Below are 25,000 nucleotides of genomic sequence, written 5' to 3'. Positions count from 1 at the left end.
CAGCATTCGTGCAAATCTGAAAGCACGTAACACTGCATTTAAATCATGGCAAGGTGACTGCGAAACATGGCCAAATACAAATAGTATTGTTATTCCCTCCGTAAGGTATTCAGTATAGAGACAAAGTAGAGTCGCAATTCAACGGCTCAAACACGAGACGTATGTGGCAGAGTCTACAGTCAATCACGGACTTCAAAACGAAAACCAGCCCCGTCGCGGACATCGACGTCTTGCTTCCAGACAAATTAAACAACTTCTTTGCTCGCTTTGAAGACAATACGGTGCCTCGGACACGGCCCGAAGCCACAGACTGTGGGCTCTCTTTCTCTGTGGCCGATGTGAGTAAAACATTTAAACGTGTTAACCCTCGCAAGGCTGCAGGCCCAGACGGCATCCCCCAGCCGCGTCCACAGAGCATACGCAGACCAGCTGGCTGGTGTGTTTACGGACATATTCAATCAATCCTTATCCCAGTCTGCTGTTCCCACATGCTTCAAGAGGGCCACCATTGTTCCTGTTCCCAAGAAAGCTAAGGTAACTGAACTAAATGACTACCACCCCATTGCACTCACTTCCTCTCATCATGAAATGCTTTGAGAGACTAGTCAAGGACCATATCACCTCCACCCTACCTGACACCCTAGACCCTCTCCAATTTGCTTACCGCCCCAATAGGTCCACAGACGATGCAATCGCCACCACACTGCACACTGCCCTAACCCATCTGGACAAGAGGAATACCTATGTAAGAATGCTGTTCATTGACGACAGCTCAGCATTCAACACCATAGTACCCTTCAAAACTCATCATGAAGCTCGAGGCACTGGGTCTCAACCCCACCCTGTGCAACTGGGTCCTGGACTTTCTGACGGGCCGCCCCCAGGTGGTGAAGGTAGGAAACAACATCTCTACCCCGCTGATCCTCAACATTCTCAGCCCTCTCCTGTACTCCCTGTTCACCCACGACTGCGTGGCCATGCACGCCTCCAACTCAATCATCAAGTTTGCAGACGACACTACAGTGGTGGGCTTGATTACCAACAATGACGAGACAGCCTACAGGGAGGAAGTGAGGGCACTCGGAGTGTGGTGTCAGGAAAATAACCTCTCACTCAACGTCAACAAAACAAAAGAGATGATAGTGGACTTCAGTAAACAGCAGTTAGCTAACTCAGGGACATTAGTCCTGCTAGCTAACTCAGGGACATTAGTAATGCTAGCTAACTCAGGGACATTAGTCCTGCTAGCTAACTCAGGGACATTAGCCCTGCTAGCTAACTCAGGATCATTAGTAATGCTAGCTAACTCAGGGACATTAGTCCTGCTAGCTAACTCAGGGACATTAGTCCTGCTAGCTAACTCAGGGACATTAGCCCTGCTAGCTAACTCAGGATCATTAGTCATGCTAGCTAACTCAGGGACATTAGTCCTGCTAGCTAACTCAGGGACATTAGTCCTGCTAGCTAACTCAGGGACATTAGCCCTGCTAGCTAACTCAGGATCATTAGTCATGCTAGCTAACCCAGGAACATTACATTAGCTACATTATTCAACACTAGTGTGGACCAGGGAGACCCAGTCACTACATCATACTAGGATGGGAGTAACAAAGAGAGAAGGGGTAGTGGGAGGGATGGAGAAGGAGGAAGAGAGGGAGAGGTAGGGAGAGAGGGAAGGAGAGGAAGAGAGGGAGAGAGGGAAGGAGAGGAAGAGACAGTGAGCAGGAGGGAGGGAGAAGGAGGGAGGGTGGGAGGAAAATAGGGAAGGAGAGGGAGAGACGGTGAGAAGGAGAAGGAGGGAGAGAGTGGGAGGAAGAGAGGGAAGGAGAGGGAGAGACGGTGAGAGGGAGGGAAGGAGGAAGAGAGGAAGGGAGAGAGAGGGAGAGGAAGGGAGAGAGAGGAAGAGGAAGAGAGAGAGAGGAAGAAGGATAGACGTAGTGCAGTGTATGCAGGACCAAGGAGAGGCACTCAATACATACTATTATAATGGATGACAGAACACAGATCAACCTCATGATTCAACCGTGACTAGCAATACGTTTCTTCACCTGGGAACAATACACACACACACACACACACACACACACACACACACACACACACACACACACACACACACACACACACACACACACACACACACATACACACACACACACACACACACACACACACACATACACACACACACACACGAGTCCCCACAAACACTGTACAACAACACCACTACATATGAATTGACATTTCCTTATGTCACTGCTATAGCCCTGTCGTGTGGCTAGTACATACCCCGACGTCTCCTTGCCCGTGTGAACTCTCCAACAGTCTGTGAGTCAGTTCTCTCCAAGCCCAGGGGTTTTGGGTGGAGGGACATGGGGCTGAAACCTGATTCGTTCAACATAAAACAATGTCTAGATGTACAGATTTTGATTTCATGTACATCAGTGTCCATCAGACATAAGACCAAACAAACATAGAAGCAGCAGCCCGTTGAAGCCCGAGCCAAACACCACTGGACAGATGACCTTTGACCCTATGACATCACCCCCAGAGCACGACACCTTCATCAGCGATCAGAAGTGCCTAATGACAACAGTGACATCAGAACACATGGCTTCCCACCAAAAAAGACCGGGAGGAAGACTGTAGGTTACAGCTGTGAAGCAGCACAATAAAGCAACGTTGATTCACACACACACTAAAACACCACGGAACCCCAAAGCAGTAAACACCTTTAATGCAAAATGGAGAACGACCAAACCAAGACCAGTCCAAACAGCCTGCACAGCAGACTAACAGCCTGTACAGCAGACTAACAGCCTGTACAGCAGAGCAGACTATCAGCCTGCACAGCAGACTATCAGCCTGTACAGCAGACTAACAGCCTGTACAGCAGACTAACAGCCTGTACAGCAGAGCAGACTATCAGCCTGTACAGCAGAGCAGACTATCAGCCTGCACAGCAGACTAACAGCCTGTACAGCAGACTATCAGCCTGTACAGCAGACTAACAGCCTGTACAGCAGACTAACAGCCTGTACAGCAGAGCAGACTATCAGCCTGTACAGCAGAGCAGACTATCAGCCTGCACAGCAGACTAACAGCCTGTACAGCAGACTATCAGCCTGTACAGCAGACTAACAGCCTGTACAGCAGAGCAGACTAACAGCCTGTACAGCAGACTAGCAGCCTGTACAGCAGACTAGCAGCCTGTACAGCAGACTATCAGCCTGTACAGCAGACTAGCAGCCTGTACAGCAGACTAGCAGCCTGTACAGCAGACTAGCAGCCTGTACAGCAGACTAGCAGCCTGTACAGCAGACTAACAGCCTGTACAGCAGAGCAGACTAACAGCCTGTACAGCAGACTAGCAGCCTGTACAGCAGACTAACAGCCTGTACAGCAGACTAGCAGCCTGTACAGCAGACTATCAGCCTGTACAGCAGACTAACAGCCTGTACAGCAGACTAGCAGCCTGTACAGCAGACTAGCAGCCTGTACAGCAGACTATCAGCCTGTACAGCAGACTAACAGCCTGTACAGCAGAGCAGACTAACAGCCTGTACAGCAGACTAACAGCCTGTACAGCAGACTAGCAGCCTGTACAGCAGACTAACAGCCTGTACAGCAGACTATCAGCCTGTACAGCAGACTAACAGCCTGTACAGCAGACTAGCAGCCTGTACAGCAGACTAACAGCCTGTACAGCAGACTATCAGCCACTGGCTGCTGCATATGCTGTACATAAACACATGATGGTAAGCAGACATGGACACCCTTCCATACATAAACACTTACCTTTCCGGGGTTTGAGGTTGCGGTGAATGGGTGGTGGTTGGGTGTCTCCCCCTCCTCCCCCAGTGGTGTGTCTGCGAGAGGGGCGTGTGTGGGGGTTGTGGGGGGAGGAGCGGAACACCAGGTGTGCAGGCGGGGGTACCTGTCTCCCCAGAGAAGGCAATTCTCCAGGGCATGGGGTCATAGTGACATAGTTAGGGTCCTGGGAGGTGGGGTCGGGGCAGGAGTGGGGAGGTAGGGAGACGAGGGAGGTGGGGTCGGGGAAGGAGGGGGGAGGTAGGGAGACGAGGGTGGTGGGGTCGGGGAAGGAGGGGGGAGGAAGGGAGATGAGGGAGGTGGGGTCGGGGAAGGAGGGGGGAGGTAGGGAGATGAGGGAGGTGGGGTCGGGGAAGGAGGGAGGAGGTAGGGAGACGAGGGAGGTGTCGGTAGCGTTCATGGGAACATAGTTCTCATCGATATCTCCCTTTCCCGGACACATTCCACCTAATGGTACCATGCCTTTATTCATCTGGTGTGGGGGGCAGAGAGAGAGGGGGAGAGAGAGAGACCGATGAGAAAGGTGAACTATTTTAAGTGAGAAGTAGGCATTGGTCTGAAGCTGAAAACTAAAGAAGATTCTCTTAAGCACCACAATGGCTATTCCACCCATGCTCTACCAAGGTTTTCCAGCACCACAATACCTAGGGCTCCCGAGCGTTGTACCAGATCTTCAATTTCGTGGCAATTTCTCGCATGGAATAGCCTTCATTTCTCAGAACGAAAAGACTGACGAGTTTCAGAAGAAAATGCTTTGTTTCTGGACATTTTTAGCCTGTAATCGAACCCCCAAATGCTGATGCTCCAGATACTCAACTAGTCTAAAGAAGGCCAGTTTTATTGCTTCTTTAATCAGAACAACAGTTTTCAGCTGTGCTAACATAATTGCATAAGGGTTTTCTAATGATCAATTAGCCTTTTAAAAACGATAAACTTGGATTAGCTAACACAACGTACCAATGGAACACAGGAGTGATGGTTGCTGATAATGGCCCTCTGTTCGCCTATGTAGATATTCCATTAAAAATCAGCCGTTTCTAGCTTCAATTGTCATTTACAACATTAACAATGTCTACACTGTATTTCTGATCAATTTGATGTTATTTTAATGGACAAAAAAAAAAAGATTTTCTTTCAAAAACAAAGACATTTATAAATGACCCCAAACTTTTGAAAGGTAGTGCATACATACCTCTTTTATCGCTATCATATCTATAATAATGACAAAGTGAAAACATGTTTTTTAGAAATGTTTGTAAATGTATTGAAAATTAATTAAAGAAATATCAAATGTCATAAAACATTCAAACCCCTGAGTCGACACACGTTAGAATCACCTTAGGCAACGATGATTAAAGCTGTGAGTCTTTCTGGTTTAAGTCTTTAAGAGCTTTGCACACCTGGATTGTACAATATTTCCACATTATTCTCTAAAACATTCGTCAAGCTCTGTCAAGTTGGGTGTTTGATCATTGCTAGACAGCCATTTTTTCTTGTCTTGCCGTAGATTTTCAAGCCACTGTACGTCAAAACTGTAACTAGGCCACTCATGAATATTCAATGTCATCTTGGTAAGCAACTCCAGTGTATAAGGTTATTGTCCTGCTGAAAGTTGAATTTGTCTCCATGTTTGTTTGAAAGCAGACTGAACTAGGTTTTCCTCTAGGATAACGCCTGTGCTTTTAACGCCGTTCCGCTTCTTTTTTTATCCTGAAAAACTCCCCAGTCCTTGCCAATGTCAAGCATACCCATAACATGATGCAGCCACCACCATGCTTGTACATATGGAGAGTTTTACTCAGTGATGTGTTGTGTTGGATTTGCCCCTAAAAACATAACACTTTGTATTCAGGACATAAAGTTATTTTCTTTATCACATGTTTTGCAGTTTTAGTTTAGTGCCTTGTTGCAAAACAGGATGCATGTTTTGTAATATTTTATATTCTTTACAGGCTTCTCTGTCATTAAATCATTTAGTTGTTCCACTAGAGAACTTGGTTCAAGTCCAGGCACTGTCGCAGCTGGCCGCGACTGGGAGACCCATGGGGCGGCGCCTCTCCCGAGTCTGTACGGGAGTTGCTGCGATGAGATTGGAACGAAAATGGGTGAAAGAAAAAAATAAAAAGGTTAGTAAACAGGATGCAGGTTTTGGAATATTTTTATTCTGTACAGGTTTCCTTCTTTTCCCTCTGTCATTTAGGTTAGTATTGTGGAGTAACTACAATGTTGTTGATCTATCCTCGGTTTTCTACCTATCACAGCCATTAAACTCTGTAATTGTTTTAAAGTCACCATTGGCCTCATGGTGAAATCCCTGAGCGGTTTCCTTCCTCTCCGGCAACTGAGTTAGGAAGGACACCAGTATCTTTGTAGTGACTGGGTGTATTGATGCGCCATCCAAAGTGTAATTAATAACTTCACCATGATCAAAGGGATATTCAATGTCTGCCTACCAATAGGTGCCCTTCTTCACGAGGCAGTGGAAAACCTCCCTGGTCTTTGTGGTTGAATCTGTGTTTGAAATTCCCTGCTCTACTGAGGGACCTTTACAGATAATTGTATGTGTGGGGGGTACAGAGATGAGGATGTCATTAATAACATCATGTTAAACACTATTATTGAACACAGAGTGAGTCCATGCAACTTGTTTTGCAAATTTTTACTCCTGAACTTATTTAGGCTTGCCATAACAAAGGGGTTGAATACTTATTGACTCAAGACATTTCAGCTTTTCATATTTAAATAATTTGTAAACATGAATTATTATGTGTAGGTCAGTGACCCAAAATCTCAATGGAATCCAATTTAAATTCAGGCTGTAACACAATAAAATGTGGAAAAACTGTGTGTGTGTCTGTAAATTTTCCTCTGAAGAGTAGGAATGTTTTAGAAAGTTTAAATCCTAAGCAACCTGCATGCACACATACATAGCCCGTCGTAGGTCAAAGCTGTGTGCTGGAAAATTGGTAGAGCATTGACGGAGTAGACATTGTGGTGCTCGTAGGAATCTCCTTTCTTTTTCTGCTTCAGACCGATCCCTACTTCTCACTTAAAACGTAGTTTGATGTTTTTAATTACACCAGAAGGTGATATCGTATCTTAAAGGTGCCACAGATAACATTTCCACATGCAAAGCCTGTTTTTTTTTTTTTTTTTCACCACTCAACGTATGTAATTGGCAGTGTTCATTTGTAACCTTAAATTTGTCCTCTGCCAAGAGGTCTGCTGTGTCTTAATGGCACAGCTGGTGTGCTTACATAACTACCAAGGGTTGCTGGTTTGAATCCTGGTCTGCTGGCTGCTGCCCTCTAATAGCTAAAATACATTTTGAACTGTTTATTTTAGGTACTTGTAAAATATAGAACGGTCAAAAAGTAGTTGTCTGCAGTTTTCAGACGGAAGAAGAAGCTCAATTAATTGCAACAGTTTTACATTGTAAAATACAGTAAGACTCAATTCCCATCGAAAGCAAAGTGAAAGAAAAAATATATATTTTTTTAAAGTCATTGACTTTTCAAGGTCGTATAAATGAACCACAGAGACTGGCTCAGTCGGTAGAGTACGGTGATTTTCGATGGCAGAGTTGTGGGTTCGATTCCCACAGGGAACGCGTACGCACTTCACTGTAAGTCTCTCTGGCAAAAGTGTGTCTGCTGAGTGACTCAAATGGAAATAAAGATGTCCCCATGTATCCTAGAGCTTGGTCTTTCTCGTGCCTTTTAAAGCTTGTCTCTAGCCTAAAGTGTTGCAGAGTTATCTATTCTATACATTTATATAATCCGGTATTGGGCGGGGGGGGGGGGGGGCATTAGCCACTGGAATGGCCTAGTTATTGACAAATATGGAACACAAGGGCCAGTCCAGCTAGATGGGTGCCGGGTGCTGTAAATACAGTCAAGACGGTGAAATGGCAAAGTTGTTAGTTTGGCACTGTTGATCAACACACTTTTGAATTAAACTTTTCATGTCTGAGTTCCAAATATCTCTAGGGGTGATGAGGGAGTGGGTAGGATGAGGGAGTGAGGGAGACTGAGGGAGTGGAGAGGGTGATGAGGGAGTGGAGAGGGTGATGAGGGTGACGAGGGAGTGGAGAGGGTGATGTGGGTGATGAGGGAGTGGAGAGGGTGATGAGGGAGTGGGTAGGATGAGGGAGTGAGGGTGACTGAGGGTAGGATGAGGGAGTGAGGGTGACTGAGGGAGTGGAGAGGGTGATGAGGGAGTGGAGAGGGTGATGAGGGTGACGAGGGAGTGGAGAGGGTGATGTGGGTGATGAGGGAGTGGAGAGGGTGATGAGGGTGATGAGGGAGTGGAGAGGGTGATGAGGGAGTGGGTAGGATGAGGGAGTGAGGGTGACTGAGGGTGATGAGGGTGATGAGGGAGTGGAGAGGGTGATGAGGCAATGGGTAGGATGAGGGAGTGGAGAGGCAATGGGACGTCTCGTTGTCATGCCACTTTACTGCCAGCTGTTGACCGTTCTCCTTGAACTCCCCCCCCCCCTTCTGCATCTTCCTGTTCCTGCTTCCGACATCCCCTTCCTGTTCGACTGGACTGTTGGAGATCAGATGCTGGAAAAGTGTGGGACTTTTGCATCAATTGTCCACACATACAAAGTGTGTCCCTTGCTGAGATGAGGAGCCAGCATGGTCATCACCACGGACCCGGACGCCCCAAGCCCCTCATAATGCTGGATGTCAGTGGTGGAAACTATAATGTCCCGGACAAATCCTGTCTTCACGTTGCACATGACAAAGACCTTGACCCCAAAACCTATGCCTTTTTTGGAGGGAATATATTGACGGACATCAAGGACATCACAGACATCAGAGACATCAGGGACATCAGATACATCAGGGACATCAGAGACATCAGGGACATCAGGGACATCAGGGACATCAGGGACATCAGAGACATCAGGGACATCAGAGACATCAGAGACATCAGGGACATCAGAGACATCAGGGACATCAGGGACATCAGGGACATCAGAGACATCAGAGACATCAGAGACATCAGAGACATCAGAGACATCAGGGACATCAGGGACATCAGGGACATCAGGGACTCATCAATACATAAGACCCGATCAGATGCTGATGTCAGGCTGTTAAGACCATTTCTTATTTTGAGTAACGGGTCATTTAGGCTGGCAGGAGCAGTAGCCTTGTTGACGGGGTCATCAACACAGCATCCTGTCAGAAAACAATGGATGAATTATAAAATTCTAAATTATACATGCATATAGTGTAGTTGCAAAGAAGGGAGTTGCAAACATAGCATCTGTGCTCCGGTATTCTCTCAGGAAGTTCTTCTTTACTCTCCCCATGAGAAGGACTGTCACCAGGAAGGTATACATTTCACTAATTGTGGTTGTGCCCCCCCCCTACTCCTGGCTCTCTCTTCTCCTGTAGCTTCAAGGCATAGTGATTGGTCTCCTCCACTATGTCTCCCACCAACTCCTCTGTCAGAGACAGATTGAAGCACTCTGCCTCAGAGGGAAATGGCAAGGGGTGTTGCATTCCCTACTGGGACTCATCAAAGCAAACAGCAGGGCCAGGAAGGATGAAATGGCTGGCGGCCTTCCAGCTACCACAGACCACCCCGTACTTCATCCACTGTTGGTCTGCCTCCATCACCACCAGCATCTTCAAAGGGACCTGGGACTTCGTCAGTGGGCAAAGGGTCCTCAGATTCAGGGTTCTCAAATGGCTATAAGCTTTGGGGGGCAGCTAATCTCTGTCACTGTCAGAATCTGATTTCTAACTTTCAAACTCAGACTCATTGTCAGAATTGTAAAAAAAAATATCCAGAATTTCCGGATTTGTGAGTTGGCTTCTTTTGAGAGACATTGTTAAATGCTACAGCTTAGCTCACTAGCTACATACATAAACAACAACACTGAATGGCTCAGAGTGGACCGTGTTTGTTCAAAATGGCGACTGTGTTTGTTCAAAATGGCGACTGTGTTTGTCCAAAATGGCGACTGTGAAAAAAGGTGTGGCTAGCTCAAACGCTAACTGTTGCGTCAAATGTAACCGGACATTCTAAATAAGCATTCTAATCACAACAGTTTGAGTGTACTTTGTAGATTGCACACACCTGTGGCTAGCTCTTACCGTAGCTTGGACTATGGAGTAGCTAGCTAGTATTGCAAAAGCCTATTGCATGTATTGTAAGGTAACAGTGTGACAATTTGCCCAAAGTTTGGTGTTAGTTTTGTGGAGAGAACAAAAATGTAGGAACGGCATTTGGAACGAGAGTTAACGTAAGCTAGCTTCTGTGTCGAGGTCAGCTGTTGTTGTCTGGCCCTAGCTAGCTAGCTAATGGCTGAAGTAATTTGTGTAAAAACCTTTCAAAATCAAATATAGATATCTACCATTCTATGCCTGTTCGTTAGCTAGCTAGATTTCAGCTGACTGATGCTAGCCACATAGCTAATCAAAATATATTTGTGCATTTTTGATTAACCTCAGCTTGAATTCCACCATTTAGCTAGCTACAATCTTAGAAAAAAAGGTGCTATCTAGAACCAAAAAGGGTTCTTCGGCTGTCCACATAGGAGAACCTTTTGTAGAACCCTTTTTGGTTTCAGGTAGAACCCTTTCGGGTTCCATGTAGAACCCTTTCCACATAGGGTTCTACATGGAACCCAAAAGGGTTCTTCCCATTGGAACCCTTTTTGTATCTACAGTAGCCTAGGTTGGTTCTCATCCACTTCTTATGATTGGTCAGCCTGGTGCAGCTGTGTTGTTGTCGAGCAACCGAGTTGCTTGACCCGGTGTTAGATCTCTTGAGTTGAGTGGTTAAAAAATACATGTGCATTGTCAGAAATGCTACAAAAAGGTATTGTTTCTTTATATACATGTGAGAGTGATAATGTCCGATGACTAGATATTCAGCTGTAGGCTCCTACTTGTCCGATGCCTAGATATTCAGCTGTAGTCTCCTACTTGTCCGATGCCTAGATATTCAGCTGTAGTCTCCTACTTGTCCGATGCCTAGATATTCAGCTGTAGTCTCCTACTTGTCCGATGCCTAGATATTCAGCTGTAGGCTCCTACTTGTCCGATGCCTAGATATTCAGCTGTAGTCTCCTACTTGTCCGATGCCTAGATATTCAGCTGTGGTCTCCTACTTGTCCGATGACTAGATATTCAGCTGTAGGCTCCTACTTGTCCGATGCCTAGATATTCAGCTGTAGTCTTCTACTTGTCCGATGCCTAGATATTCAGTTGTAGGCTCCTACTTGTCCGATGCCTAGATATTCAGCTGTGGTCTCCTACTTGTCCGATGCCTAGATATTCAGCTGTAGTCTCCTACTTGTCCGATGCCTAGATATTCAGCTGTAGTCTCCTACTTGTCCGATGCCTAGATATTCAGCTGTAGTCTCCTACTTGTCCGATGCCTAGATATTCAGCTGTAGTCTCCTACTTGTCCGATGCCTAGATATTCAGCTGTAGTCTCCTACTTGTCCGATGCCTAGATATTCAGCAGTTATCTCCTACTTGTGCGATGCCTAGATATTCAGCTTTAGTCTCCTACTTGTCCGATGCCTAGATATTCAGCTGTAGTCTCCTACTTGTCCGATGCCTAGATATTCAGCTGTAGTTTCCTACTTGTCCGATGCCTAGATATTCCGCTGTAGACTCCTACTTGTCCGATGCCTAGATATTCAGCTGTAGTCTCCTACTTGTCCGATGCCTAGATATTCAGCTGTAGTCTCCTACTTGTCCGATGCCTAGATATTCAGCTGTAGTCTCCTACTTGTCCGATGCCTAGATATTCAGCTGTAGTCTCCTACTTGTCCGATGCCTAGATATTCAGCTGTAGTCTCCTACTTGTCCGATGCCTAGATATTCAGCTGTATTCTCCTACTTGTCCGATGCCTAGATATTCAGCAGTTATCTCCTACTTGTCCGATGCCTAGATATTCAGCTTTAGACTCCTACTTGTCCGATGCCTAGATATTCAGCTGTAGTCTCCTACTTGTCCGATGCCTAGATATTCAGCTGTAGTTTCCTACTTGTCCGATGCCTAGATATTCAGCTGTAGACTCCTACTTGTCCGATGCCTAGATATTCAGCTGTAGTCTCCTACTTGTCCGATGCCTAGATATTCAGCTGTAGTCTCCTACTTGTCCGATGCCTAGATATTCAGCTGTAGTCTCCTACTTGTCCGATGCCTAGATATTCAGCTGTAGTCTCCTACTTGTCCGATGCCTAGATATTCAGCTGTGGTCTCCTACTTGTCCGATGCCTAGATATTCAGCTGTAGTCTCCTACTTGTCCGATGCCTAGATATTCAGCTGTAGTCTCCTACTTATCCAATGCCTAGATATTCAGCTGCAGTCTCCTACTTGTCCGATGCCTAGATATTCAGCTAGGTCGGGGATAAAATTTGAACCCTGTTCAACATCTGGTATGTGGCTCTCGGTAACAGCCCGATGGCTCATGATGAGAAGCAGGGAGTGTGTTGTGTATTTCCAATCAAGGTGATTAGTACATTTTCATCGACGTTGTTGTCATATTCGCTTAGTTATGATGATAAGGAAATGTTAATTTAACACTGAGCTTCAACGAAAAGCCTGCTATTGTCGCACTGAGCAAATCTTTTAGTATCCTAGTAGCTAGCTAGGAACCCTTTGTTGGTCTATAATAGTAACATATCTTTTTCATTGATAGTTATAAAAAATGTAAAACTGCCAATGTACTCACAAAGTAGCTGTTGAAGCTGTCGCTAAACTCAAACATGCTGGCTCTGGTCTGGTCAGACATGCTGGCTCTGGTCTGGTCAGAAAAGGACCTTGGTACAGCATAGCTCTGCTGGGAACCTGTGCCTGTAAACACACACACACACATCAGACATAGCGTGATTGTGTGGTGTTTCTGTATCTGTGTGTGTGTGTCTCTCACCTGTGTGTGTCTCTCACCTGTGTGTGTCTCTCACCTGTGTGTGTCTCTCACCTGTGTGTGTGTGTGTGTGTGTGTGTGTGTGTGTGTCTCTCACCTGTGTGTGTCTCTCACCTGTGTGTGTCTCTCACCTGTGTGTGTCTCTCACCTGTGTGCGTATAGCCTGAGGTAGCTATAGTGTTACAACGAGGTGCTCTGGGATTGTTGCCTCTTTGTCCCCTTCCTCCCTGTCCTTCTCCTCCTCTACCTCTACCTCTTCCTCCTCCATAGCTCCTCTCTGGTTCCGAAGCAGACCGTTGGAGTGAGGCCGACAGAGTGGCCAGAGAAGACACCTCGGCTGGGGCAGAGACCAGGGGCTTGGGGGGGCGTGGTGGAGGGGTGGAGGAGTCCTCCCGACCTGGTGTGGGTGAGCTGGGGGTGGATGGATGGATGGATGGACGGACGGACGGACGGACGGACGGAGGGACGGAGGGACGGAGGGAGGGAGGGAGAGAGTGAGAGAGGGAGAGAGGGAGAGAGGGAGAGAGGGAGAGAGAGAGAGAGAGAGAGAGAGAGAGAGAGAGAGAGAGAGAGAGAGAGAGACAGAGAGGGAGACAGAGAGGGAGAGAGAGAGACAGAGAGACTAATTAGCAACAAATGAACAATCAATAAAATCAATCACAGACATCTCACTAAATACATAAAGATGTTAGATGCTCTATTTTTAAGAAGCTCTGGATAAGAGCAAACAAACAATACGCGTAAACAGTAAACAGACTGTTAGAATAGTTGCTAGTTTAAAAAAAGAAAAACACAAAACAATAAGTGCTCACCTTGCGGTAGGAGTAGAGGAGGGTACCTGGTAAGTTGTGTTGCTATTAGAATTAAAACGGTGTGATTTAGTGTTTATAGTGCTTATCCCTGTGCTGAAGACCATGTCATGACAGATGGGAGGGAGAGACACAGCCTGCAGCTGGAGGGAGTGTTTTCTCGGGTGGGGGGACGGGTGACCCCTAGTCCAGCCCCTATGGAGTTCAGGGGTTAACACGCTGTCCTGCGATTGGCTAAAAGTGTTGGTCTCCGTGGTGACGGCCCAGGGGCCGGTGCCGGGGTGATGGGGGAGGCCTTTAGCGAGGGAGGAGGAAGAGGAGGAGGAAGAAGAGGGAGGAGGCCAGTAGGATGGGAGAGTGTTTTCATTGTAGTCTGTTGAGTCAGAGGAGGTGGAGTGGTAGGAACTACCTGGAGGCCTGAAACAGAGAAATACAAACCAGGAGGACTATTATTCTGAAACACTTTTATTTTGAAATTAAGTAATTCTGTAACAAGACAAGACATTATCAACATGATTTTGATAACTCTCTTCTGACAAGTGACCTGTGTGTGTGTGTATCTGTATGTGTGTTTGTGTATCTGTATGTGTGTATGTGTGTGTGTATGTGCATGTGTATCTCAATGTGTGTGTGTGTGTCTATCTGTATGTGTGTATGTGCGTGTGTGTGTATATATGTGTGTGTATGTGCATGTGTATCTCTATGTGTGTGTGTGTGTGTGTCTATCTGTATGTGTGTATGTGCGTGTGTGTGTATGTGTGTGTATATATGTGTGTGTATCTGTGTATGTGCGTGTGTATCTCTATGTGTGTGTGTGTGTCTATCTGTATGTGTGTGTATATATGTGTTTGTATCTGTATGTGTGTGTGTGTGTGTCTATCTGTATGTGTGTATGTGTGTATGTGCGTGTGTATCTCTATGTGTGTGTGTGTGTGTATTTGTATGTGTGTATGTGCGTGTGTGTGTATGTGTGTATATATGTGTGTGTATCTGTGTGTGTATATGTGCGTGTGTATCTCTATGTGTGTGTGTGTGTATTTGTATGTGTGTATGTGCGTGTGTGTGTATGTGTGTATATATGTGTGTGTATCTGTGTGTGTATATGTGCGTGTGTATCTCTATGTGTGTGTGTGTGTATTTGTATGTGTGTATGTGCGTGTGTGTGTATGTGTGTATATATGTGTGTGTATCTGTGTGTGTGTATGTGCGTGTGTATCTCTATGTGTGTGTGTGTGTGTGTGTGTGTGTGTGTGTGTATTTGTATGTGTGTGTCACAGGAGGCTGCTGAGGGGAGGAGCATCATAATAATGTCCGTAACGTAGCGAATGGAATGGCATTAAACACCTGGAAACCATGGAAACCACGTGTTTGATGTATTTGATACCATTCCACTGATTCCGTCCTCCCCAAATTAAGGTGCCACCAACCTCCTGTGGTGTGTGCGTGCTTCGGTCTGTCTGTGTGTGTGTGTGTACAGGTGTGTGTGTGTGTACCTGTGTGGTGTCTTGCTCTGGCAGTGTGACAGCCACAGGTACTCTGTTCCGTCCTCCTGACTGCTAACTGATTCCAGGTGAGGCGGGGCCATGACGGTGGTCGACGTGGAGACGGGGGCGTGGCCTGTGGTGACTGTGACTGTAGGGGTTTGGGCGGTGACGGTGGGTCTATCTGAAAGAGTAAAGATGGCTGGAGGGTTTTTATGTTTTTGCCTCTAATCTGGACTCTACCCTTATACCAGAGATGTTCAATGTCGGTCCTGGTGGTCTGAAAAAAAACTTCAGTTTTTTTTGTTGTTGTTTCAACCTGGTATTTAATTTCACTCACCTGGTGTCCCAGGTATAAATGAGTCCCTTATTAGAAAGAGATGATGAAAACCAGACGTGTTTGGGTCCTCCAGGACCGACACTGAACAGCCCTACAGATACTTCTGGTGGCACTGTGTCCATGTAACAGCAGTGCATAGTTCTACTCTGAAAACTCTGTTTAGTTTCTGTTTACTCTAGAGTCTCTGGAAACTCTGTTTAGTTTAGTCTCTATTTACTCTAGAGTCTCTGAAAACTCTGTTTAGTTTAGTCTCTGTTTACTCTAGAGTCTCTGAAAACTCTGTTTAGTTTAGTCTCTGTTTACTCTAGAGTCTCTGTAACTACCTGTAGGCTACCTGCTCTAACCACTAAGCTACCTATCTCTAACCACTAGGCTACCTGCTCTAACCACTAGGCTACCTGCTCTAATCACTAGGCTACCTGCTCTAACCACTAGGCTACCTGTCTCTAATCACTAAGCTCTAACCACTAAGCTACCTGCTCTAACCACTAGGCTAGCTGCTCTAACCACTAGGCTACCTGCTCTAACCACTAGGCTACCTGCTCTAACCACTAGGCTCTAACCACTCGGCTCCAACCACTAGGCTACCTGCTCTAACCACTAGGCTCTAACCACTAGGCTACCTGCTATAACCACTAGGCTACCTGCTCTAACCACTAGGCTCCAACCACTAGGCTACTTGCTCTAACCACTAGGCTCTAACCACTAGGCTACCTGCTCTAACCACTAGGCTCTAACCACTAGGGTACCTGCTCTAACCACTAGGCTACCTGCTCTAACCACTAGGCTACCTGCTCTAACCACTAGGCTCTAACCACTAGGCTAGCTGTTCTAACCACTAAGCTACCTGCTCTAACCACTAGGCTACCTGCTCTAACCACTAGGCTCTAACCACTAGGCAACCTGCTCTAACCACTAGGCTCTAACCACTAGGGTACCTGCTCTAACCACTAGGCTACCTGCTCTAACCACTAGGCTACCTGCTCTAACCACTAGGCTCTAACCACTAGGATATCTGCTCTAACCACTAGGCTACCTGCCTCTAACCACTATGCTACCTGCCTCTAACCACTAGGTTACCTGCTCTAACCACTAGGCTCCAACCACTAGGCTACCTGCTCTAACCACTGGCTACCTGCTCTAATCACTAGGCTACCTGCCTCTAACCACTAGGTTACCTGCTCTAACCACTAGGCTACCTGCCTCTAACCACTAGGTTACCTGCTCTAACCACTAGGCTACCTGCCTCTAACCACTAGGCTACCTGCTCTAACCACTAGGCTACCTGCCTCTAACCACTAGGTTACCTGCTCTAACCACTAGGCTCCAACCACTAGGCTACCTTCTCTAACCACTAGGTTACCTGCTCTAACCACTAGGCTCCAACCACTAGGCTACCTGCTCTAACCACTAGGCTCCAACCACTAGGCTACCTGCTCTAACCACTAGGCTCTAACCACTAGGCTACCTGCTCTAACCACTAGGCTACCTGCTCTAACCACTAGGCTCCAACCACTAGGCTACCTGCTCTAACCACTAGGCTCTAACCACTAGGCTACCTGCTCTAACCACTAGGCTCTAACCACTAGGCTACCTGCTCTAACCACTAGGCTACCTGCCTCTAACCACTAGGCTACCTGCTCTAACCACTAGGATATCTGCTCTAACCACTAGGCTACCTGCCTCTAACCACTAGGCTACCTGCCTCTAACCACTAGGTTACCTGCTCTAACCACTAGGCTCCAACCACTAGGCTACCTGCTCTAACCACTAGGCTACCTGCTCTAATCACTAGGCTACCTGCCTCTAACCACTAGGTTACCTGCTCTAACCACTAGGCTACCTGCCTCTAACCACTAGGTTACCTGCTCTAACCACTAGTCTACCTGCCTCTAACCACTAGGCTACCTGCTCTAACCACTAGGCTACTTGCCTCTAACCACTAGGTTACCTGCTCTAACCACTAGGCTCCAACCACTAGGCTACCTTCTCTAACCACTAGGTTACCTGCTCTAACCACTAGGCTCCAACCACTAGGCTACCTGCTCTAACCACTAGGCTCCAACCACTAGGCTACCTGCTCTAACCACTAGGCTCTAACCACTAGGCTACCTGCTCTAACCACTAGGCTCTAACCACTAGGCTACCTGCTCTAACCACTAGGCTCCAACCACTAGGCTACCTGCTCTAACCACTAGGCTACCTGCTCTAACCACTAGGCTCTAACCACTAGGCTACCTGCTCTAACCACTAGGCTCCAACCACTAGGCTACCTGCTCTAACCACTAGGCTACCTGCTCTAACCACTAGGCTCTAACCACTAGGCTACCTGCTCTAACCACTAGGCTACCTGCCTCTAACCACTAGGCTACCTGCTCTAACCACTAGGCTACCTGCTCTAACCACTAGGCTACCTGCTCTAACCACTAGGCTACCTGCTCTAACCACTAGGCTACCTGTCTCTAACCACTAGGCTACCTGCTCTAACCACTAGGCTACCTGCTCTAACCACTAGGCTCTAACCACTAGGCTACCTGCTCTAACCACTAGGCTCCAACCACTAGGCTACCTGCTCTAACCACTAGGCTACCTGCTCTAACCACTAGGCTCTAACCACTAGGCTACCTGCTCTAACCACTAGGCTACCTGCCTCTAACCACTAGGCTACCTGCTCTAACCACTAGGCTACCTGCTCCAACCACTAGGCTACCTGCTCTAACCACTAGGCTACCTGCTCTAACCACTAGGCTACCTGCTCTAACCACTAGGCTACCTGTCTCTAACCACTAGGCTACCTGCTCTAACCACTAGGCTACCTGCTTTAACCAATCGGTTTGAGGTCAGGACTCTGACTGGGCCACTCCAGAATGCGTATTTTCTTCTGTTGAAGTCATTCTGTTGTTGATTTGCTTCTGTGTTTTGGGTCGCTGTCCTGTTGTAGCTAGCTGTCCAGGCCCTAAGGCAGCAAAGCAGCCCCAAACCATGATGCTCCCTCCACCATACTTTATAGTTGGGATGAGGTTCTGATGTTGGTGTGCTGTGCCTTTTTTCTCTCCACACTTAGTGTTGTGTGTTCCTTCCTTCCAAACAATTAAACTTTAATTTAATCTGTCCACAGAATATTTTTGGAACATCCAGGTGCTCTTTTGTGAACTTCAGACGTGCAGCAATTGTCACGCCCTGATCTGTTTCACCCCCTTTTGGATTGTTAATAAATATCTTGGACAGAATGAGTATGTCGTACGATAATTTGGTAAAAAGCCAATTTGACATTTGCTCAGTATATTGTTTTCACTAAGGAAATGTACAAGGTTGCTGTATGTCCCACGGTAGTTATTGGGGTTGGATACAGTCCTCTTTTTTTAACTAGGCAAGCCAGTTAAGAACAAATTCTCATTTACAGCGACGGCCTACCCCGTCCAAACCCAGACGACGCTGGGTCAATTGTGCGCCGCCCTATGGGACTACCAATCACAGCCAGATGTGATACAGCCTGGATTCGAACCAGGTACTGCAGTGACGCCTCTTGCACTGAGTGTCTTAGACCACTGCACCAGTCATGGAGCCCATTTAGTTGTCATCATCATTCTCACCATCATTCTCACCTTAGTAAACTCAGTCTGTTTCCCTCTCAGACAGCCTTGGTTTTTCCAGAGCTATTATACTGCCTTATCAAAAGACTACTGAAAACATGAACACACACACACACACACACACACACACACACACACACACACACACACACACACACACACACACACACACACGTAATAACGTTGTGGAAATCTGTTGCAGATCAAGTCGACTACAAAACCCACAATGCAACGCTCTATCTATGGGCTTGCTGCCTAGATAGCTACAGCAAACATTTGTAGAAGTAGGAATATCGCTAAAATATGATCAATGAGAAGACAACCTCCCGCGTTAAGACGTCGACCAGTATTGAAATCTGACATACATGATAGAAGTTTTCGCGATTTAAAACTCGTGTTCCCATTAACTTCCAGTCTAGTGACAGGTGCTTTATCGCAATGCTACGTCAAACCGGATGGATTTCTGCCTGCTTTTATGGCAATAGCTCAGAGATTAAACATGAAATGACCCCCCAGGAAACGATAGAACATCGCTCAAAGATGCACAAACACAATATAACATTCAAAATGGGTGAACCTTTCTCTTAAATCATGTAGTAACCAAAAAAGTGTTAAACAAATCAGACACACCTCAACAACAACTGTTCAGATGAGACTGCATGAATCGGGCCTTCCAGGTTGAATTGCTGCAAAGAAACCACTACTAAAGGACACCAATTAGAAGAGACTTGCTTGGGACAAGAAACACAAGCAATGGACATTATTAGACTGGTGGAAATCTGTCCTTTGGTCTGATGAGTCTAAATGTGCGATTTTTGGTTCCAACCACTGTGTCTTTGTGAGATGCAGAGTAGGGGAATGGATGATCTCTGCATGTGTGGTTCCCACCGTGAAGCATGGAGGAGGAGGTGGTGGTGTGGGAGTGCTTTGCTGGTAACACTGTCTGTGATTTATGTAGAATTCAAGGCACACTTAACCAGCATGGCTACCACAGCATTCTGCAGCGATACGCCATCCCATCTGGTTTGCGCTTAGTGGGACTATAATTTGTTTTTCAACAGGACAATGACCCAATACACCTCCAGGCTGTGTAAGGGCTATTTGACCAAGAAGGAGAGTGATGGAGTGCTGCATCAGATGACCTGACCTCCACAATCACCTGACCTCAAACCAATTGAGATGGTTTTGGATGAGTTGGACCTCAGAGTGAAGGAAAAGCAGCCAACAAGTGCTCAGCATATGTGGGAACTCCTTCAAGACTGTTGGAAACGCATTCCTCATGAAGCTGGTTGAGAGAATGCCAAGAGTGTGCAAAGCTGTCATCAAGGCAAAGGGTGGCTACTTTGAAGAATCTCAAATATAAAATATATTCATTTTATGTTTAACACTTTTTTGGTTACTACATGATTCCATATGTGTTATTTCATAATTTTGTTGTCTTCACTTTTATTCTACAATGAATAAAATAGTGGAAATATAGAAAAAACGTTGAATGAGTAGGTGTGTCCAAACTTGTGACTGGTTCTGTATGTGTACATGCATATATGTGTTAATCTGTGTTAATATGTGTTGATATGTGTTAATATGTGTTGATATGTGTTAACATGTGTTAATATGTGTTAATCTGTGTTAATATGTGTTGATATGTGTTAACATGTGTTAATATGTGTTAATATGTGTTAATATGTGTTAACGTGTGTTAATGTGTGTTAATATGTGTTAATATGTGTTAATATGTGTTAATGTGTGTTAATATGTGTTAATATGTGTTAACATGTGTTAATATGTGTTAACATGTGTTAATATGTGTTAATATGTGTGCATATGTGTTAACATGTGTTTATATGTGTTGATATGTGTTAATATGTGTTAATATGTGTTGATATGTGTTAATGTGGCAACACCCATCCGTAGCACGCGCTCCAGCAGGTGTATCTCACTGATCATCCCTAAAGCCAACACCTCATTTGGCCGCCTTTCGTTCCAGTTCTCTGCTGCCTGTGACTGGAACGAATTGCAAAAATCGCTGAAGTTGGAGACTTTTATCTCCCTCACCAACTTCAAACATCTGCTATCTGAGCAGCTAACCGATCGCTGCAGCTGTACATAGTCTATTGGTAAATAGCCCACCCATTTTCACCTACCTCATCCCCATACTGTTTTTATTTATTTATTTTTATTTTTCTGCTCTTTTGCACACCAATATCTCTACCTGTACATAACCAGCTGATAATTTATCACTCCAGTGTTAATCTGCTAAATTGTAATTATTCTCCTACCTCCTCATGCCTTTTGCACACAATGTATATAGACTCCCCTTTTTTTCTACTGTGTTATTGACTTGTTAATTGTTTACTCCATGTGTAACTCTGTGTTGTCTGTTCACACTGCTATGCCTTATCTTGGCCAGGTCGCAGTTGCAAATGAGAACTTGTTCTCAACTAGCCTACCTGGTTAAATAAAGGTGAAATAAAATTAAAAAAAAAATGTGTGTTAACATGTGTTAACATGTGTTAATGTGTGTTGATATGTGTTAATATGTGTTAATGTGTGTTGATATGTGTTAATATGTGTTAATGTGTGTTGATATGTGTAAATATTGTTTAAATGTGTTGATATGTGTTAATATGTGTTAATATGTGTTAATATGTGTTCATATTAGCACGTTTTCTAGCGATAAATCCATTCGCTATAATAGAGAAGGTCAGAAGGGAAGGAGCAACGACCATCTCTCTAAAATGCCAGCGTGAATCCTGGAAGGAGTTTCATTGCGGCGATTTGAACTGCATGGAGTCAACACTCCATCATCAAGTGAACAATTTTCAGCTGACAGTTCCAACAGGAGGAGGAGAACTTGACTCAAAACAAAACACAAAAATGTGTTTTCCATGAGAGGACGACACATCCTTCATCTCAACGTTAGAAGTCTCCCCAGATTGAGGAAATGTGCTTTCCATGAGAGGACGACACATCCTTCATCTCAACGTTAGAAGTCTCCCCAGATTGAGGAAATGTGCTTTCCATGAGAGGACGACACATCCTTCATCTCAACGTTAGAAGTCTCCCCAAATTGAGGAAATGTGCTTTCCATGAGAGGACGACACATCCTTCATCTCAACGTTAGAAGTCTCCCCAAATTGAGGAAATGTGCTTTCCATGAGAGGACGACACATCCTTCATCTCAACGTTAGAAGTCTCCCCAGATTGAGGAAATGTGCTTTCCATGAGAGGACGACACATCCTTCATCTCAACGTTAGAAGTCTCCCCAGATTGAGGAAATGTGCTTTCCATGAGAGGACGACACATCCTTCATCTCAACGTTAGAAGTCTCCCCAGATTGAGGAAATGTGCTTTCCATGAGAGGACGACACCTCCTTCATCTCAACGTTAGAAGTCTCCCCAGATTGAGGAAATGTGCTTTCCATGAGAGGACGACACCTCCTTCATCTCAACGTTAGAAGTCTCCCCAGATTGAGGAAATGTGTCTACTGTCTAGTAACTGGAGTGTTTTGCTTTACCGAAACCTGGTTGGATAGTTAGATTAAAAACAAAACCCCGCAGAGATTGAATTTGAAAATGATAAATTAATTGGAAAAGACCGCAATCGCAAAGGCGGAAGAGTTTGCACTTATGTAAGATCAGATATTGGGTACAACTATAGATCCGATTTATGACGAGATTGAAGCTGTGTGGGTGGACATTTTATTTACGAAAATGTAAACCTATTATAGGAATCTATTATAGACCACCAGACCAGTACAAGTTTGCAGAATTGTTGGAGGTTCCAACTGTACAGACTTTGGTCAATCAGAGGATTTTATTTACTGGTAAATTTTAATACACACATATACTCTAAAAGGGCCATGCTACTTTTAAAAAGCTCTTAAGAATTTTTTTCTGTCATTGATTTGCTTTATACTAACTGATTAATTAATGAGCCCAACAGGGCTTGTCCTTCTACCCAAACCATCATTGATTTGCTTTATACTAACTGATTAATGAGCCCAACAGGGCTTGTCCTTCTACCCAAACCATCATTGATTTGCTTTATACTAACTGATTAATGAGCCCAACAGGGCTTGTCCTTCTACCCAAACCATCATTGATTTGCTTTATACTAACTGATTAATGAGCCCAACAGGGCTTGTCCTTCTACCCAAACCATCATTGATTTGCTTTATACTAACTGATTAATGAGCCCAACAGGGCTTGTCCTTCTACCCAAACCATCATTGATTTGCTTTATACTAACTGATTAATGAGCCCAACAGGGCTTGTCCTTCTACCCAAACCATCATTGATTTGCTTTATACTAACTGATTAATGAGCCCAACAGGGCTTGTCCTTCTACCCAAACCATCATGGACCTTGTGTTTACAAACAGTGGGGTTGTAAACTATGGACTCAGTGATCATTCCATCATTTTCTGTAGTAGGAAGGTTCAGAAAATAGTTTTTTAATTATCATAATTTAATTTAAAAAAAATTTGGTCTATGAAGAATTATAGTGCAGCTATTTTTTGTTCATTGTCTGAGCAAATTAGACTGGTCTGCTGTACTGGTCTGCTGTACTGGTCTGCTGTACTGGTCTGCTGTACAGGTCTGCTGTACTGGTCTGCTGTACTGGTCTGCTGTACTGGTCTGCTGTACTGGTCTGCTGTACTGGTCTGCTGTACTGGTCTGCTGTACTGGTCTGCTGTATTGAAATGCAGTGAAGTGGAAAATGCCTGGGACCATTTAAAATCATTGTTTTTACTTGCTGTAGATAAGTAGGCTCCAATGAAAAAGATTAGAAACAGAGTCATGGATAAATTATACAATTTAAAAGGCAATTAAGCGTAGAAAATGAATACTTTCTGGAGTTTAGGAAATCCAGGGTAGATTATATATTTATAGACTATAAGAAGTTAAGAAATGAGGTCAATAGGATGATACAGAAGGCCAAGAAAGAATATTTCAATGACAAAATAGTTGCAAATAGAAACAATCTGAGCAAATTATATAAGTGTCTGATTCTGTTAGGTAACAGTAACAGATTATAGACCAAAGCTCTCAGTCTCAGCTTGGACATTGGAGGAAAGGTTACATCAGACAAGACCATGGTTGCAGACAGTCTGAATAGCTATTTTTACAACTATAGCTAATACATTAGTTAGCAAGTTACCTAGTCAATCAGGTTGCTATGGGGGGGGGTTTCACTCAACAGCAGGGGAATCGAGTAGATTATTTTTTTCATTTGAAAAGGTGTCTGAGTCGAACTGTGCTAGAGATGCTGAAAGAACTTGACCGTTCCATAGCAACGGGCCTTGACAACATCCCTGACAGATTTTCTAAAGGATGCTGCAGTAATTATCACCTCCTGTGTAACTCACATTGTGAATCTTGTCTATTGAACTAGGGTGTTTTCCCAGTCAACTAAAACTTGCAAGGGTCATTCCATTATATATATATATATATAAAAAAAAGGAACAAGTTAGATCATGGAAACTATCGTCCTAACTCTCAATCCCGTGTTGCTTTATCGAAGGTTATGGAAAAGATTATGTTCAAGCAGATTGCCAGTTAAAATTTCCTTACATATGAGCTCCAATTTGGCTTCAGGAAATCCCGTTCCACTGACACCTGCCTACTATATCTGACTGATCACATAAGGAAGGAAGTAGACGGAGGGAAATGTCTTCCCACTTCCCCTTTTCCCCTTTTCCCCTCTTCCCCTCTTCCCCTTTTCCCCTCTTCCCACTTCCCCCTTTCCCTCTTCCCCTCTTCCCACTTCCCCTATTCCCCTTTTCCCCTCTTCCCCTCTTCCCACTTCCCCTATTCCCCTTTTCCCCTCTTCCCCTCTTCCCACTTCCCCCTTTCCCACTTCCCCTTTTCCCTCTTCCCCTCTTCCCTCTTCCCCTTTTCCCCTTCCCCTCTTCCCACTTTCCCCCTTTCCCATTTCCCCTCTTCCCACTTTCCCTCTTCCCCTCTTCCCACTTCCCCTTTTCCCCACTTCCCCTCTTCCCACTTCCCCTCTTCCCTCTTCCCCTTTTCCCCTTCC

General features: G+C 45.2%; 1 protein-coding gene across 1 annotated transcript in view; it reads right to left on the bottom strand.

Annotated features, from left to right (window-relative positions):
* LOC110531342 (GRB2-associated-binding protein 1) overlaps positions 1–25,000 on the bottom strand; it is a 56,837-nt gene that overhangs the window by 8,975 nt on the left and 22,862 nt on the right. The window contains exons 4-9 of the mRNA XM_036989229.1: positions 15,040–15,211; positions 13,550–13,963; positions 12,886–13,148; positions 12,543–12,664; positions 3,799–4,303; positions 2,290–2,385 (exon numbers count right to left, since the gene is read on the bottom strand). Coding sequence (XP_036845124.1) covers positions 2,290–2,385; positions 3,799–4,303; positions 12,543–12,664; positions 12,886–13,148; positions 13,550–13,963; positions 15,040–15,211 — 1,572 coding nt within the window. The remainder of the gene's footprint in view (positions 1–2,289; positions 2,386–3,798; positions 4,304–12,542; positions 12,665–12,885; positions 13,149–13,549; positions 13,964–15,039; positions 15,212–25,000) is intronic.

This window comes from Oncorhynchus mykiss, chromosome 9, assembly GCF_013265735.2.
Source record: "Oncorhynchus mykiss isolate Arlee chromosome 9, USDA_OmykA_1.1, whole genome shotgun sequence".
Lineage (NCBI taxonomy): Eukaryota > Metazoa > Chordata > Actinopteri > Salmoniformes > Salmonidae > Oncorhynchus > Oncorhynchus mykiss.
Note: the sequence above shows the minus strand (reverse complement) of the source record. Positions and strands in the feature narration are given on the sequence as shown.